This window comes from Camelus bactrianus, chromosome 16 (assembly GCF_048773025.1).
Source record: "Camelus bactrianus isolate YW-2024 breed Bactrian camel chromosome 16, ASM4877302v1, whole genome shotgun sequence".
In the NCBI taxonomy this organism is placed as follows: Eukaryota; Metazoa; Chordata; class Mammalia; order Artiodactyla; family Camelidae; genus Camelus; species Camelus bactrianus.
In genome coordinates, this window is record NC_133554.1 from 42,491,507 (window position 1) to 42,506,322 (window position 14,816).

Here is a 14,816-nt window from a genome sequence, read left to right on the forward strand (position 1 = left end):
ACCCTTAGGATCTCGGAATCAAGCAAACAGATAATTATGAGTCCATGTGATTAGGGCCATGATAGAGGGATATTCCCAAGGAGGGCGGGGCTGGCTGCTTTTCTACCTCCCCCAATTGCCCCTCCCCCACAGCCACCCAGCCTGCCATCCATGAGCAACACGGCTTCCCAAACTTGCTTCTCTGAGTTTTGCCCTGCTCTTCTCTCTGCTAGTGATGCCCTTCCCCACTCCCACCTGCCTACAAAGCACTGCTTGCCCCCAATCTCAAGATACAGCTCAAAACAATAAGCCCCAATTTCAGGTGGGTGTTTCATCTGGGAGGATGCAATCAGCAAGGAAAACCCTGGGGATTATTTTAAAGTTTTATTTCCTAAGGAGGAGGTTCATTCTACCATCCTATGTGCCTTTCTGTGTCTGAAATATTTCATCAGAATATATTTTCAAGAGTCAGTTCAAGCTACACCTCCGCCTTGATCCCCACCTCCTGTTCTGTTTCCTTGTCAAGAATCAAGCTGAAAAATCCCTTACTGTCAGTCGAAAGCAACGTCATGTTTCTAAAGATGTATGGAAATGACTGTCACCAATCTAGGATCCTGGATCTCTCGAGGGTGTGGAATGCAATGGGGGAGTGATATGCTGCTGGGACTTCAATAATAGTAATACTGCTATTTCTTTAACCAGATGGTGGGTACATGGATGTTTCCTTTATGTCTAGAATATGATATAGTACATTAAACAGCTGAAAAAAGCAACTCTATCCAGAGTGAGAGGGACAGGAAGGAAGAAGGAAGGGAGACTTCAGAGAGTTTGATAAGAAAGGGCAAAGAGGTGGCTCTGCTAGGTGTGGAGGGCACATTGAGTAGAGCAGAGAGCAGCCAAAAAGGCACAGGGTTGCATCTCACTGTAGTGAGCCATATGGTGGTGGCCAAGAGCATGGACATGGAACTGGACTCTCTGGGTTCAAGTCCAATGCAACCTCTTATCAGCCCATGACATTGGGTAACTTACTTCCATTTTTCATCTTGGAAAATGCTTGTGGGGATCAAAGGTGTGATGTAGTGTGGGAAGCTTGCACTGGTTGGTATCTAGTAAGTGCTGTATATTGTCATCACTTGTGTCACTACTTCTTAATCACGTGACCCTGAACAAGTTACTTTAGTTCTCCAAAACTCCCCATCGGTGAAATGGGGATCTCATCATATCACCCAAATAAACTCATATGAATAAATGCACTTTGAACACTCCAGTGGGATTCATAAACAAGAGTTACTGTTAAATAAGAAGCTGTAGGTAAAAAAGATGACAAGAGAAGCTAAGCTCTACGAGGGCAGAGGCTCTGTCCATTGAGCTTACCATAATCTCCCCAGTGCCTGGCACAGTGCCTGCTACAGCATGGACACCCACTCTTATGGACTGAACTATGTCCCCCCAGCACGAAAAAAAAGATAGATTTAAGTCCTAACCCCAATACCAAATAAAAATGGAACCTTATTTGGAAATAGGGTAAGCAAGTTAAAATGAGGTCAATAGGGTGGGCTCTAATCCAACCAGACCAGTGTTCTTATAAAAGTGGGAAATTTGGACACAGAGACAGATACAGACACACAGAGAAGGAAGACAGCATTGGAGTGGATACATCTACAAGCCAAGGAATGCCAAAGATTACCAGCAAACCACCAGAAGCCAAGAAGAGGCAAGGAAGGCTTCTTCCCCTACAGGTTTCAGAAGGAGTGTGGCCTGCCCATACCTTGATTCCAGAATCCCAGCCTCCAGAACTGTGAGGCGATACATTTCTGTTGTCCCAGTTCATAGTATTTTGTTATGGAATCTCTAGAAGATGAATACACCCAGCAAATATCTGTTAGACAGACAGACAGTGCTTCTAGTGAGACACGGCATAACTTCACCAGCAGAGAAGGAGGTATGTGTCCAGGCAGGCGATGGGGAAGGTGCCCCTCCTCTTCTGCTGTAGGTGGGGAGCAGCAGTGGACAGAATAAGGCAGACATGAAACCAGGCAGTCCAAAGCCAGCATCTGTGCTCTTCACCTCTGCACTGGAGAAGCCCAGCTGGCTCGAGAGAACCCTCCCTGCCCAGCCTCCAAGTGGCTTCCTCCCTCCCCACCTCTGCTTTAGGTAAGTGAGAAAAAAATGGGGCAGAAGATAATCAGGAAGGCACTAAAAAAGGAAGCAAGGATAGCATTTGATTCTGAAACTCCCAGCAGACTCATAACAACACTTGCTCACAGATGGATGCCAGGAGCAGGAGGCCTGGGTAACCCCCAGTCCAGAGCCCCTCTCTCCTGCCCGGATGGGGCAGAAGTCATCATCCCACAAGAACCACCGGTGGCTGTGCTGCTGTAGAAGTGAGGCTACTGTTCTCTGCCAGGCAGAATTTCAGAACCCAATTGCTGAAGGGGGCCTTGGCATGTTTTCTGGTCTCACCTCCTGCCTTTCCTCATGAGCCCTGACGCATCCAATGATTGCAGCTGGGTGTCTCAGGGACAGTTTGACCCCCAGTTGATTGGTGGAAATTCCTCCTTGCTCTTTAACCTGAGCTCTGCCCATCTCCTAGTCTGCCCTCCAAGGACCCCCAAACACCCTATCTCCCTGTCTGGCGTCTGCATACTGGAGGTCATGCCATCTTGGAGTCCTTTTAGGGATGTAGGCACCTACACTCCTGGCCATGGCGAGCTGGGCAGAGAGAACATCTGGGGTGCTTAGAACTCTGGTTCTCAGCTCTGGCTGAACCTGAGCATCCCCCAGAACGCCTTAAAAAATCCAATGTTCAGGTTGCACCCCAGAAGAATTAAATCAGAATTTCTAGGGGTGGCACCTACAGACTGGGGAACTTTAAAAATTTTTTCCCAGGTGATTCCAATAGGCAGTCAAGTTGAGAAGCAATCATTTATTGGACAAAGGAGTCCAATAAGGAGAGGGAACCTGGGCTCCAGCTGGCTGGAAAGCAGCAGGGAAGCAATCATATTAAAAGGCTTCTAGGGAAAAAGTATGGTAGTTGCTCGGGGCTGGGGGAAGCTGGGAATGGGAAATTATTGTTGAATGGTTACAGAGTCTCAGTTTGGGAAGATGAAAAGAAAAAAGTCCTGGAGATGAATGGTGGTGATGGTAAACAACAAAGTGAATGTACCTAATGCCACTGAACTGTACACTTAAAAATGGTTAAAGAACATGAAAGAGAGACAGATTTAGAAAGATACGTAATGTAGCCTAAAGATAGGAAATTGAATTAGGTAACATCCAGAACTGTCTCACATGCTTCCCTCCAAGATACCTATATCTGTGTCTATATCTGCAAATCTATTTACCTAACTATATCTTTATGTATAAGATGAGATTTGGGGAGTTGGGGAGGGGATCTGAAGAAGGTGATTTTTTTTTTAAGATTTTTATGTCTTTTATTTTCTTGCCTTACTGAATTTTTTTTTTCCAGACAAGCTGCTTCTAAATGTACTCTAGAAAAGTGAAAAAATCTAAGAATATCCAGGAATCTTTCGTAAAAGAAGGATAGGGAGAGAGAATAGAGCTATCAGATATTAAAGCATATTATGCAACTATAATAATTTTTTAATGTGATTGGTTTATCAATAAATGAGATAGAGAACTAGTGGAATAGAAAACTCACAAATGTGTATATGAAGGTGATTTATGATAAACATGGAATTTCAAATCATGGTGAAAAGAATTGATTAATAGTGTTAGGATTTGGGGGAATCCATTTGGGTTGGCAAGGTAGGCCTCCAGCCTACCTGGAGCCAGGGGAGGAGTCGGGGAGAGGCAGCTAAGGCGCACTACCCAGGGAGGCCAGGGAAGTCCTGGTTATTCAAAGGGGATCCTGGGGTGGGGTGAGTCCAGGGAGGGGTGATGCCTGTGGCTACCAACACAGCTGATGTGGATTACAAGTGAGGACAGCTGGACCAGGGGCCCAGAAAAAAAAAAGATCTTGCTTATCATCAAAGTCCCAAGAGGGAAATAGCTGAGGCTGGGACTGAGAAGCCAAGGAAGGGAGATCTCGCCAGAAAGGCCAGTGGGGCCTGAGGACCCAACGGTAAGAGAGAGAGCAGGCCAGCCGGGCAGCCATGGGCTTGGCTCCAGGCACAACTGCTGGGGAGCCTGCAGCTTTTCAGTTTCTGGTCCTCACACTGTGGTATAGGAGTCTGAATGACTGATTGGGCAGGTGTGGGCCTATGGAGAACCCCAAGGAGGGAGCTGGAAGGATTAAGAACCAGGAGAGATTATGAGTCCAAGAAGACCCCTTTCCCTTCCTTCTCCGTAGACTGTTGGGCTGTGGCCGAGGTAGACTCTGGACACATTCATGGCTCATAATGTCCTCCTTACGACTTGGTCTCCTTGAGAATTTCCTCTCAAAGCCACTGGACACAGGTAGGAGGGAGCAGGGCAGGCGCCCCATCCTGGTTGTCCTGAGGCAGAAGAGAGCAAGCAGGTTCCTTGAGGGCTGATCTGGGCCTTTCATCTTGGATGGGGTCCAGGGAGGATCTCTGGGGCAGTTGGTCTCTGGAATGCCCATGCCCACAGGCAGCTGGGACACAGTGGCCAACTGGGGAGCCAGCTGCTCCGCCTGTCTCCTGCCAGGCCAGGCCTGTGCGGTCCCCTCCCTCCCCTGGGTCCACAAAGTCCCTTCTGTTAGAGGGGCAGGGGTGGATGTCAGCCATGGAGAAATGGATGAACTGAGCCCTGTTGAAGGAAACAGTGACATCTCCTTCTTTGGGGAGAGGGAGCCATGCTTGTCACTCCCACCTGCCCTAAAGTCTCAGGGTCCAGGCAGCCCCACAGCCCCCACAGAAGCTGTCATTATGTCATTGTGGGGAGGCCAGTGGAAGGCAAAGATGAAACCCTCTCCAAAAGACAACGTAACCATCTTGGAATGGAGCTAATCACGATTATGCAATCTCCCGCAAGGAGTAAAATTTATGGCTGCTTCCATTTGAGAGCACCTCCCACACAGCTGGCACTTGGCTAAGCCCTTCACTTACTTTGTCTCTTTGAAGAGAGGAGAACACAGCGGTCAAGAGCTCAAATACAATCAGACAGAACTGGCTGCAGATTTAGTGCAGCAGGAGTTGTGTGGCCTTGGGCAAATTTCTCAACCTGTCTGAGCCAAAGTTTCCTCATCTCATGCTTCTGACCCCAAACCCCACAGTATTAATCACTCTGACCCTGGGGCCACCTCCACTGGACCTGGCAGGGAGAAGCCAAGAGAATCAAAGAGGTATATTTTTCCCGCCAGGCACAATCCCAGGCAGAAGCCCCCAGCCAGGGGCAAGCCCCAGAGGGCCCAGCATTCTAGACTGGCCTGAAGCCCCCCACCCCCTTGGGCAACAGAGGAGAGGAGGCCCCTGAGTTAGAAGCAGAACTGGGATGGATCACAGGTCTTAGGACTCCTGGTCCAGTGCTCCCTCCACAATAGGTCTTCAGTCTGCTTTTCACATGCAGGCCCAGGAGACCAGTTTTCCCTTTTCCCTCTTGGCTCTACCACCAGAATATCCAGAATAAATAAATCCATAGAGGCATTAGGCAGGTTAGTAGTTGCCTGGGTTGGAGAAAGGCGGGACTGGGGAGTAGCCACATAATGGGTATGGGGTTTCCTTTTGGGTTTATAAAGTTTGGAAGTAGGTGGAGATGGCAGTTGCACACGTTATGAAGGTACTAAATGCCACTGAACTGTTCACTGTAAAATGGTCAACTTTATGTTATGTGACTTTCACCTCAATTAAAAACAAGGATACCTATAATAGATAAGAGATTAAAGGAAGGAGAAGAGGGAGCAAGTGTTGAGGAAGGAAAGGTGAAGGAGGACCCCTCCCCCAGGTGTGAGGGAGGGAGTAGGACTTGTAGAAACTGGTAAGTTTGGGGTGGGGGAAAGGTTTGAGGGAGGGGGGTTTCCAAGGCTGCAGGGGAGGGTGGCCTGGAGGATGCAGCTGGTTGAGGAAGCAGAGTTTGTTCCTGTGAACTTGGGAGCCACTGCACTTTAGAGGAAGGAGGGAGAACGAGGAGAGGGAGTGGGACAGGAGCTTTCAGCTTCTAAGCTGTTTGCTTCCCCTCAGACTTTAGACTGGAAGCTCCTGGGGGTGGGGGCAGAACCTCATCTTCTTAGCTGTTTTTAATTTTCAGAGCAGAGCGTCATCAAGGTAGATAATTCCTTTAAAAACCTTGGCACCAATGGAATGAAATCGAACATGTTAAGCAGCAGGAAGATTACCCACCACCCACACCGGAGAAGTGAGGATGGCACTGGGCTGAATGTGGGAGTCACCTCTGGGCAGCAGAGGGGGGGCTCCCTGAGACTTCCCAGAGCCAAGAGAGGCTGCCCATCACCCCTTGCAGGCTCCAGTGCCCCCAGAGAGCAGCACCCACTGGGGGTCTGGGATGGGGGAAGGGATTGGCTGAGCACCACAGGCTCCTTTGTCAGACCCAGGAAGGAGAGTGGGGGCAGCTACAGGAAGTAGGGGGGTGAGGAGCTCCCTCCGGAATCTATCCCCCCACTTCCCTCCCCTCCCCTTGCACAGCTTCTGCACATGCTCAGTGTGCCCACGAATTGGGTTGGCTGGGGGAGGGCATTGACTGGCACCCCCACTTAAAGGGCCAGTGCCATCTTTGCCTGTGCCCAACGGGGGCGATGGGACCTGGCCCCCTCATCACTCATACTAAATCACTTTCACCTCAGACCCCCTTCCCCACTTCCTGGCAGGCTCCTCCAGCCCCTCAGGCCCCTCAGCTGCTCTATCCACTCCACCACCTCTCAGTCCCTGACCCCACTGCAGACAGAGACTGTCCACTGGACACAGGAGTTTCCACCTGGGAGAGGTGGAAGATTTTACAATCAGTCCTGTGAACTATCTGCCTCTCTGGGCCTGTCTCCCCTGGCCCAGGTGACTGAGAAGGGCTTGGAAAGCAAATGGGCATGAGGGAAGTAGGCACTGAGCACCTGCTCTGGAAAGGCCTGGGGAGTGGGGGAGGAAAGGGGAGTGTGACCAAGCCAGGCTTTCCAGCTGACAGGGTGCAGGGTAGGGGTGGAGGTGGGTGGTGTCTGTAAACTGGAGCTTCTTCACTGAGGTGGGGTCTGGAGAAGCCCGGCCCTGGACCAGGCAGCCAGGGAAAAGCAAGGAGGCACGATTAACCGGGCCTGGCCATTGAAGCTGAGCTGGCTGTCCCCCGTGCTGAGCCTCGAGACACTCCAGCTCTACCCTGGGGTTCCGGGCACTGAGATCCGGGACCCAGATGAGAGGAAGGGGGTGACACTGACTCTTCTTCACTGATCCCTCTCAGCCCCTCCGGACACTCTCCCAGCTCACATCCTTCCCCTGTTTTCTTCTTGCCCCATTGTGGGCCCCACCAGCCTTGGGAAAATTGACCCACTTCAGTGTGGCCTTGACCAAGAGTCCTTCAGCCACTGTGTGCGTGTGTGTGTTGGGGGTGGGGAGGGCCAGCTGGCAGCTTTCCTGTCTCCAGGCTCAGAAGCTTCTGGACCAAGAAGAGATGAACTCCTCACCTGTCCCCTCTACCCCCTCCCGGTGCAGCTCCTGCCTGCTCAGGGACACCCTGGCCTAAGCCACCTCCTGGACACACACCCCCCCCGACACTCTATCCTTCCACACTGCACCCACACCCCTCCCCTCACACTCCAGCAGCCTTCTGGAATCTCATCTCCCCTCCAAGTTACTTTTACACACACACACACACACACACACACACACAAACACACGCCTTCGGGTAAACAACCTTGTCCTGGCCCTGGCCCTTCCCTCTCCCTCTGGGCTCCATGCTGAGGAATGCAGAAGCTCGGAGGCTGCCTGCACCCTGCCCAGGGGCCTCTGGGTCCTTGGCTAGCACCCCACAGGGGAAGGCAGGCCTCGGGCCAGCTTTCCTGGAATCTGGAAAGCTGCTTCCTCTATGAGTGTTGGGTTTTTCCTCTGCAAAGTGGGGACAATCATTCCTCTGGCCCTTCTTGACAGAGCTGTCAGGAATCAAAGGGAAGGGGGCTAAAACCCTCGGCCAGGGTTCTGAAGGGCAGACCCCAAAGATGGGAGATTTTGCTCTCTTAAAACCCATTCCTTCTGAAAATCTGTTCTCGCCTTGCTTCGTTGTAGAAGACGCTGGCGAGGCCTGGGTGTGGCAGGGCAGAAATGAAAGTTGCCCTGGCAGCACACAAGGTTTGTCAACATTTCCATCCTAGCAGCTCCCAGGCCTGAGCCCTTCTCTTGCCCAGTGTGGCCTGTCAAGATGATCTTTCCTGGAATGGAGGTTAAGCTGGGCTGCCAGGCCTCCGCCCCGCCCCATGCACGGTGGCAGAGCCAACACAGGCTCATTGGTGAGTTGACTAACTTCCCCTCCACCACCACAGCCTGACACTCTGCAGCCACAAGGACGAGAGACAAGGTGTCTGGGGAAGGGTGGGTCTGAGTGTGAGGGGGTGTGTGAGCTTGCTTCAGAGCCCAGTACTGCTGGTGTGTTGGTGGTATCTGCATATCCGGGCTGACTCAGCTCTCTATTAGACAGACAGGTGAGGGGCTCATCTCAGAGGAATTAACCATACAGGTGATTAGGCTAAGAGGAGCAGGATGCCAGGATGCATGGCAGGCATGGGAAAGCCAGGCCACCAGCTCTGCTAAGGATCCAGTCGCTGTCCTCCCTGCCCACATCCCCATTGCTAAGGATCCAGTCACTGTCCTCCCTGCCCCCACCCCCATCCCCACCTTGGGCTTATTTACCATCAGAAGAAAACTTCCCTCTGCCCGTCCAGGAAGTCAGGGGCAAACATGACAACTAACCTCCTGCCCAACCCCTGGCTGAGAGATGTGGGAGGTGGGGGACTGGACAAGGACAAGGAGAAACAAGGTACCCAGACCATGTTGAGCTCAGCCCTCTAACCTGTGGGAGGACAGGGAAATTACAGGGAGCTTGGGAACAAACCCTGGAGGAACCCCTGGACTTGAGCCCAGCACTTCCTCTTCCAGGGGAAACTCTCAGCTCCTCAGGGCAATCTGGCATCTTAAATCAGGTTCCAGCAGAATCTGGAGGCTCCTGACTGAGCCTCCTTCAGCCTCTGCCTCCCCCTTTCTATAACCTTCAGAGCAGTCTGATTCCTCCCAGATACACAGAGCAGATTTCAGGCATCATGGAAACCCTGAGAGGCCTCCAATCTAGTGGTCTGTTGTCCTCCCAGGCTTAAGGCAAGGGGGGACTGGGATGAATGGCTTTGATTTTCAGAGCAGCCCTAGTGAAATCAATGCTAGCCGCTCCCATTTCATCTCACCAAAATCATTTAATTTCTTTGTGAAAAATAAGATGACATCAGAGAACAAATTGTGGAAGTGACAAGGTGGAAGCCTGAACCTATTTTAGTTGTTCTCGGGGTGGGGTGGGGGGTGCAGGAGTGCTGAGACCTGCCTCCCTGAGACGCAGCTGGCCTGAGTGTGTACGAACCTTCTCTTTGGTTCACCCTGGCCGGGCCGGGGGCGGGGCACCTCTAGGTGCCTGGCTCCCCACTGCGGCAGCCGCCCTCTTGGTTCCACATCTCATTTTCCTGCCGAAGCCGCTGGTTCTCCGTCCGGAGCCTCTCGACCTCGGCAGCCAGCTCCTCCACCTGGCGACAGGGCTGCCCGCTGGTGCACCCCTGCAGCTGCTGCAGCCTCTTTGTCTCCTCTTCGGCCTGTGACAGCCGCCTCTCCAGATCAAGATAGTCCCGCACCAGCTCCTGCTTGCTGCGGGCCTGCAGGCTCTCGGTGTGATAGCGCTCGTAGGCCTCCGAGAAATCCCTCTGCTGGAACTCCCCGTGTGCTCGGCCCTGCCCATCGCCATCCCCTGCCTCACTTTCCCCACTGGAGCCTGGGTGGGAGGCCCCTTGGGGCACATCCAGGTTGGGCTCCTCGGGGTCTCGGTCATTCATCAGGAACTGGGTGGTGTTGTAGGGTGCCACGGGCTGGCCTTTGGCGAACATCTCCTCTCGGACCCGGGAGGCCCTCTGGCTCTGCCTCTCATCCCGCTGCTGCTTCTCGGCCCAGCTCAGCTCCAGATAGGGCCGCCAGGGCCGCTTGCGCTTTGAAAGCTTTGACGATCGCCGGCGGTGCTTCTTTCGGGCCAGTACAGCCTCCACTGAGCAGCGCCCTGGGCTCTGGGTCCGGGGGCCCCGACCGCTCCAGGCCAGGCCACTACTGGCCCCAGGAGGATCTTCCTCCTCTGAGTGGCTCTCCATCTGGGGTGTCAGGGGCAAAGAACCTCCAGAGTCATGAGGCTCAGGGGATGTTTTGGGGCTCCCAGGAGCACTAGAGGTCTAAAGAGGGAGGACAAGGGAGGAGAGATCAAAGCCAGCCTGTCCCTGGTGGTGGAATTCTCCCCTGTCCACCAGCCTGAAGCTGACTATCCCACACCCAGCTCACTTGGTCCCTCTCTAGCCTTGCAGCTTCTGCAACCATTTGTTTGCTTATAGGCTTGGGTTAGACAATATACTGTCTGTCCCCCAACCTTCCGCAAGCAAATTCACAGTGAGAGCAGGAATTTTGCCTGTGTATTTCACTTTGTAATTTCAATGCCTAGGACAGTACCTGGCACAGAGCAGGCATTCAATAAATACTCTTTGAAATGAGATGGAAAGTGGTTCCTGATGTATTTGCTTGAGCAGAAGCCCAAACGGTACTCATTCTTCCCTCTTCCTAGAAAGCTTGTCTTTTAGACAGAGCTGCTTCCTGGCAAGTGACCTGTACAGTCCCACAGAACCCCATGGTTCAGAAAGGCCCCATGCTTTGCTTAATGTTCTGCTGTCATTGTCTTGAACTTCTTAGTAATATTTGAATAAAGAGCTTTGCACTCAGCCCCACAAATAATATAGCCAATCCTGCTTCCAGCTATTTGCATAGCTGATTCTTTTTCATCCTTTAGAGCTTAGTTCCAATGTCACCTCTTCAGAGAGGCCCTCCCTGACCACCCTATCTAAAGCAGCCCCCTACTCCCCTTCCCAGTGACTCCCTGTCGTGTGTGTGACAGTTAATGTCCCACTTAGCATATAGTACATTACCATTTACCATCTGTCTTCCTCCTATAATATGTCCTGTCAATTAACCACTGTGTCACTTTGCAAGGTAAGTGTTCAATAAATACATGTTAAATGACATAAAGCCCAAAAGAGAGGGGATCCAAAAAATATTGGAACACGAGACTCTCTTTTCTTTCATTCTAGGGCAAAGATGGAGTGTATTCTAGGCAGAAGTTGGTATCACTCTTCCACATAAGGGGCAGGAAAGAGCCTGGGAGAGGAAGGGCCAATCTCCAGCCCAGAGAATTCTAGAAGTTATCTAAGAGGTGGAAAGGATTCTGTCAAGAGAGTGTGTGTTCAGGGCATCTGTTTATCTCTGTCCTGCTGAGGGTAGGAGTGCTGAGTGTGGGGGAGGGGAATGAATTGCTCGAAGTTTGTGGTTTGGGAAATTCTAATAATAACCACTACCATTGACCCACTGTTGTATAATGTACAGCACCATTCAGAAACATCCAAGTGTGGATCCACAAAAGTGTAGGGTGTGTACTGGTGGATGTATGCAGCCCTGTAAGAGCTAGAGGTGTGTTCTATGTGTTTTGGAGACCCTGGAGGTCTCATAATTTGGGATTGGGTATGTTGGCGTGTGTGTGTTGTCTGTTGTGTTGTATTGTTATTTCACCTGCAGGGAAATCATCAATCAAGAGTTACAGGCCTTGTCTCCCCCAGTGTCTGGGTCAACTGAGGAGAGCTTCTGTCCCACTTAGGAAGAGGTAAGGCTGCTAGGGGCTCGTATGTACACAATCATTTACCTGTTCCCAGTCCTCAGCAAATCTCCCCCATGATCCTTCCCCCAACCCAATCCAGCCCTACCCTTCAGCCCCACACATGCTGCCTCCCTCCTAAAGGTTTGTCTCTCTGCCACTATTACCACTATTGCAGGTAAGCATTTGCCCTTTCTGAAACTTCTGGCTCTGACATACCATGAATTCCAAATTAAATGAATCCAGAAAACACTGGAAGTAGCTAGGTAAGGTGGGTTAGAGGAGCAGAGTTTCCTTGTTACCTATAGGGAGTCTGGACTAGGGGAGAAGAATGGGCGAAGTACGGACAGTGAGAGCCTATGGGCTGGGAGGGATTGGGCTCCTGTAGCCAGATCTGAAGGTGATGTTCTCTGAGGGGCTGATATAATCTGTCTCTCCCTCTTCTCCTGGGTGATTTTCTCCCCGCTAACCCTCACCCTAAATTGTGAACCAATGACTCAAACTCTTCTCCCTGCTTCAGACTTGGTTCTCAGCCTAGGCAAAATGCAAGGCAGGGTTCTGTCATTTAAGGCTCTAAGTTTAGACCCTGGGTCTTCTGCTTGCTGGCTGCATGATTCTAGAAAAGGTATTTCAGCTCTCAAAACCTTAGCTTTTGGATGGATATAGCTCAGTGGTAGAGCGCCTGCTTAGCATGCATGAGGTACCTCCATTAAAAAACAAAACAAATCCCCAGCATCTCCATTAAAAAACAAAACAGAACAGAACAAAAAAACCTTAGCTTCTTTGAAATGGAAATAGTAACTCCTACCTTGAAGGGCTACTAGGATTTCATAAAATAGCACAGATTTAGCATATTGCTCAGCACACAGTAGGGACTTATTTAAAAATATTGGTTTTCCAAATCCGCCAACACACCTGAGACAAGAAGCCGGGGTCCCATTTGGCAGGATCCATGTTCAGGGTACTCGCGTGGTTGGGAGGGTGGGGCTTACCTTGGCCTCCTCCAGGGCTGCTGGTGACTCTGTATTACTGTTGGTCTGGTTTGGAGTAGTCACCTTCTTCTGTTCCAAATCTTTCAGCAGATGCCTTTAACTAGTGACACCTGCTTTAAATAACAGAAACCTAAGTTTTGAAGGAGAAGTTTCAGGAAGACTCTGGCTACCAAGGCAGCGGCAGCCATTTTGTAGCACCAGACCTGCACATCCTCAGTTCAAAGGATGGGCCTGAAGGGAGCCTCCACCCTGGTGTCAAAACCTCCAGCCAACAAGGGGCCAAATAAGGATTAAGGGGTTATCTTTCCAGTTCTGTTCCTCAGGCCAGAACTTACATCCTATACTCTTCTCCTGAAAGTCACTGAGGCCCAGGCTGCCAGCTAGAAAGCTAGGCCTAATCTTTGTTCCCTCAATAATGAAAGGGGGTGAAAATAGACTGACTGGGGAGGCAAATGTACAATAATTACCTGGAGAGGCTGGGAGTGTAGTGGGTCAGTGGCTCCAACAAGCCTTAGGAGAAGACCTTTCCCCACTGCCTCCAGAGGCCCCAATCTTGACTGCAGCCCCCCCCCCCTCCTCCCCAGGAAGGGTTCCGGAATTCAATGCCTCAAGAAACACGACTGGGGCCTGGGCTGATCCTGGGGCTGAGGCCTTTTTATCTACAGGGACTGGCCTGCCTTCCTCCTTCCTCAGGATGGGAAACAGAGGAAAGGAGAAAGAGAAGTCTTCGCACTACAGGCAGCTGGTCTGACTTCAGGATGGATTCCTTGGAAGACGGGAAATGATCTGGGAAGGAGATTTTGCGAAGGCAGAACTGACCTATTTGCTGTCAAGGGCTATGCACACGACTATATCTGTGTGTCTTTCTGTGCGACCGCCTGTCTGTGCAATTCCCACCGCCTCAGCCCTACCTCTTGCAACAGTTGCTGCAGCTCTGGTCAAGCAGCCCAGGCACTAAAGTTGGGGGAAGGGGGGCCCGGCCTGGCAGCGCGGTGCCTGCTGGGGATTGTAGTTCTTCTAGCTGAGGAAGGCGGATCAAGAACCTGTCACTTCAACACACATACAGAAAACTCCAAAAACCATCTACCCTTGCGCGAGTAGCGTCCCGCGCTCACCGATATCTTCTTTGATTGGTCCACTCGCCTGCCAATATCCTCATTTTTGTCAACAATTAGCTGTGCGGAAGCACAACCGGAACCGCCTTTCCGATCTCAATTAAAGTGTTCATTGATGGCGTTAATCTTTACTGGGCAGGAAATAGATCCGGCCGAGGTGGGAGGGGCTTGGGAGCGGAGGGATCCTCCGCCCTAGAGGAAGGCGACGAGAAGGAACGGTGGCCGCCGCCGCCATTTTGGGCTGGGAGGAGGCAGCGGAGGGACTCGCTGCGCAGTGAGAGCACCCCATGGGGGGTGGTCCGGGCGCGGGGAGAGGCCGGGCCGAGTGGGCTGCCTGAAGTGGCGACGCCGGGGACGGCCGGGAGTGGGACCGGGGACCAGGGGCGGGTGAAGGTTGGAGTCTCCCTGGCCGGGCCTGGTCCTCAAACCGTCCCGGCAGCCCCGCAGCCTCGCCTCTCACGGTGGGCGGGGTTCTTGGGTAATTACCGCGTGTTTCCCGAGACCCCAGTTGGGGAGAGACCGGGTGAAACGACTCCCCTCTGCTTTTTTCCACGGGAGCACAAATCATGAGGCGGAGCTCCGCCAAGTTCTTTCCCCACCCCCATGCGGCCTGGGTATGGCGGCGAGGCCCGGCGTGTCGGGACGCCCGCTTCAACCGGCGAGGTGGGGCGACGCTAGATTCCAAAGCTTGGCTCCGCGGGGGCGGGTGGAGGTCTCAGCTCCGGCCGCGCGTCCCTCTGGCGTGGCAGTCCGCTGGAGGCTCCGAGGGCAGAGAGCCAGGTGCACCCACCATCTCCCCACTTATACACCAAGGCCATCCCGTGGCCACGGCTGCGGAAAGGAACAGCCTTCTTCCTACTGTAGCAACCACTAATCCCCCTGGGACCAGCCAGATCGGGGCGCGAGGAAATCTCTGAGCGCTCTTGTCCTCGAGATTTCCCCT

General features: G+C 52.2%; 1 protein-coding gene and 1 long non-coding RNA gene across 15 annotated transcripts; one reads left to right on the forward strand and one right to left on the reverse strand.

The window, feature by feature from the left end:
• The first annotated feature begins 7,857 nt into the window (after positions 1-7,857).
• On the forward strand, positions 7,858-13,473 carry LOC141573637 (uncharacterized). Its single transcript, XR_012499584.1, has 3 exons — positions 7,858-8,344; positions 11,691-11,775; positions 13,343-13,473. It is a non-coding gene; the product is annotated as an uncharacterized LOC141573637 (long non-coding RNA).
• Positions 9,279-13,997, reverse strand: HEXIM2 (HEXIM P-TEFb complex subunit 2). 14 transcript variants are annotated; one of them, XM_074343287.1, is made up of 3 exons: positions 13,874-13,997; positions 12,682-12,868; positions 9,279-10,306 (listed from the first exon to the last, which is right to left on the reverse strand). In XM_074343287.1, the coding sequence occupies exons 2-3, from the start codon at positions 12,718-12,720 to the stop codon at positions 9,503-9,505; spliced, it is 843 nt and encodes a 280-aa protein (XP_074199388.1). In that variant the 5' UTR covers positions 12,721-12,868; positions 13,874-13,997; the 3' UTR covers positions 9,279-9,502. The 14 variants fall into 14 exon arrangements, with proteins under 14 accessions (XP_074199388.1, XP_074199390.1, XP_045375923.2 ...); XM_074343289.1 differs by having other exon boundaries at positions 12,759-12,868; positions 13,874-13,897; XM_045519967.2 differs by lacking the exon at positions 13,874-13,997 and adding an exon at positions 13,670-13,852.
• Positions 13,998-14,816: the final 819 nt, after the last annotated feature.

Coding starts and splice junctions, on each gene's coding strand:
- HEXIM2 (XM_074343287.1), bottom strand. CDS start 12,720: ATGGATCCTGCCAAATGGGACCCCGGCTTCTTGTCTCAG. Junction 10,307..12,681: donor ACCCCGGCTTCTTGTCTCAG/GTGTGTTGGCGG, acceptor CTCCCTCTTTAG/ACCTCTAGTGCTCCTGGGAG.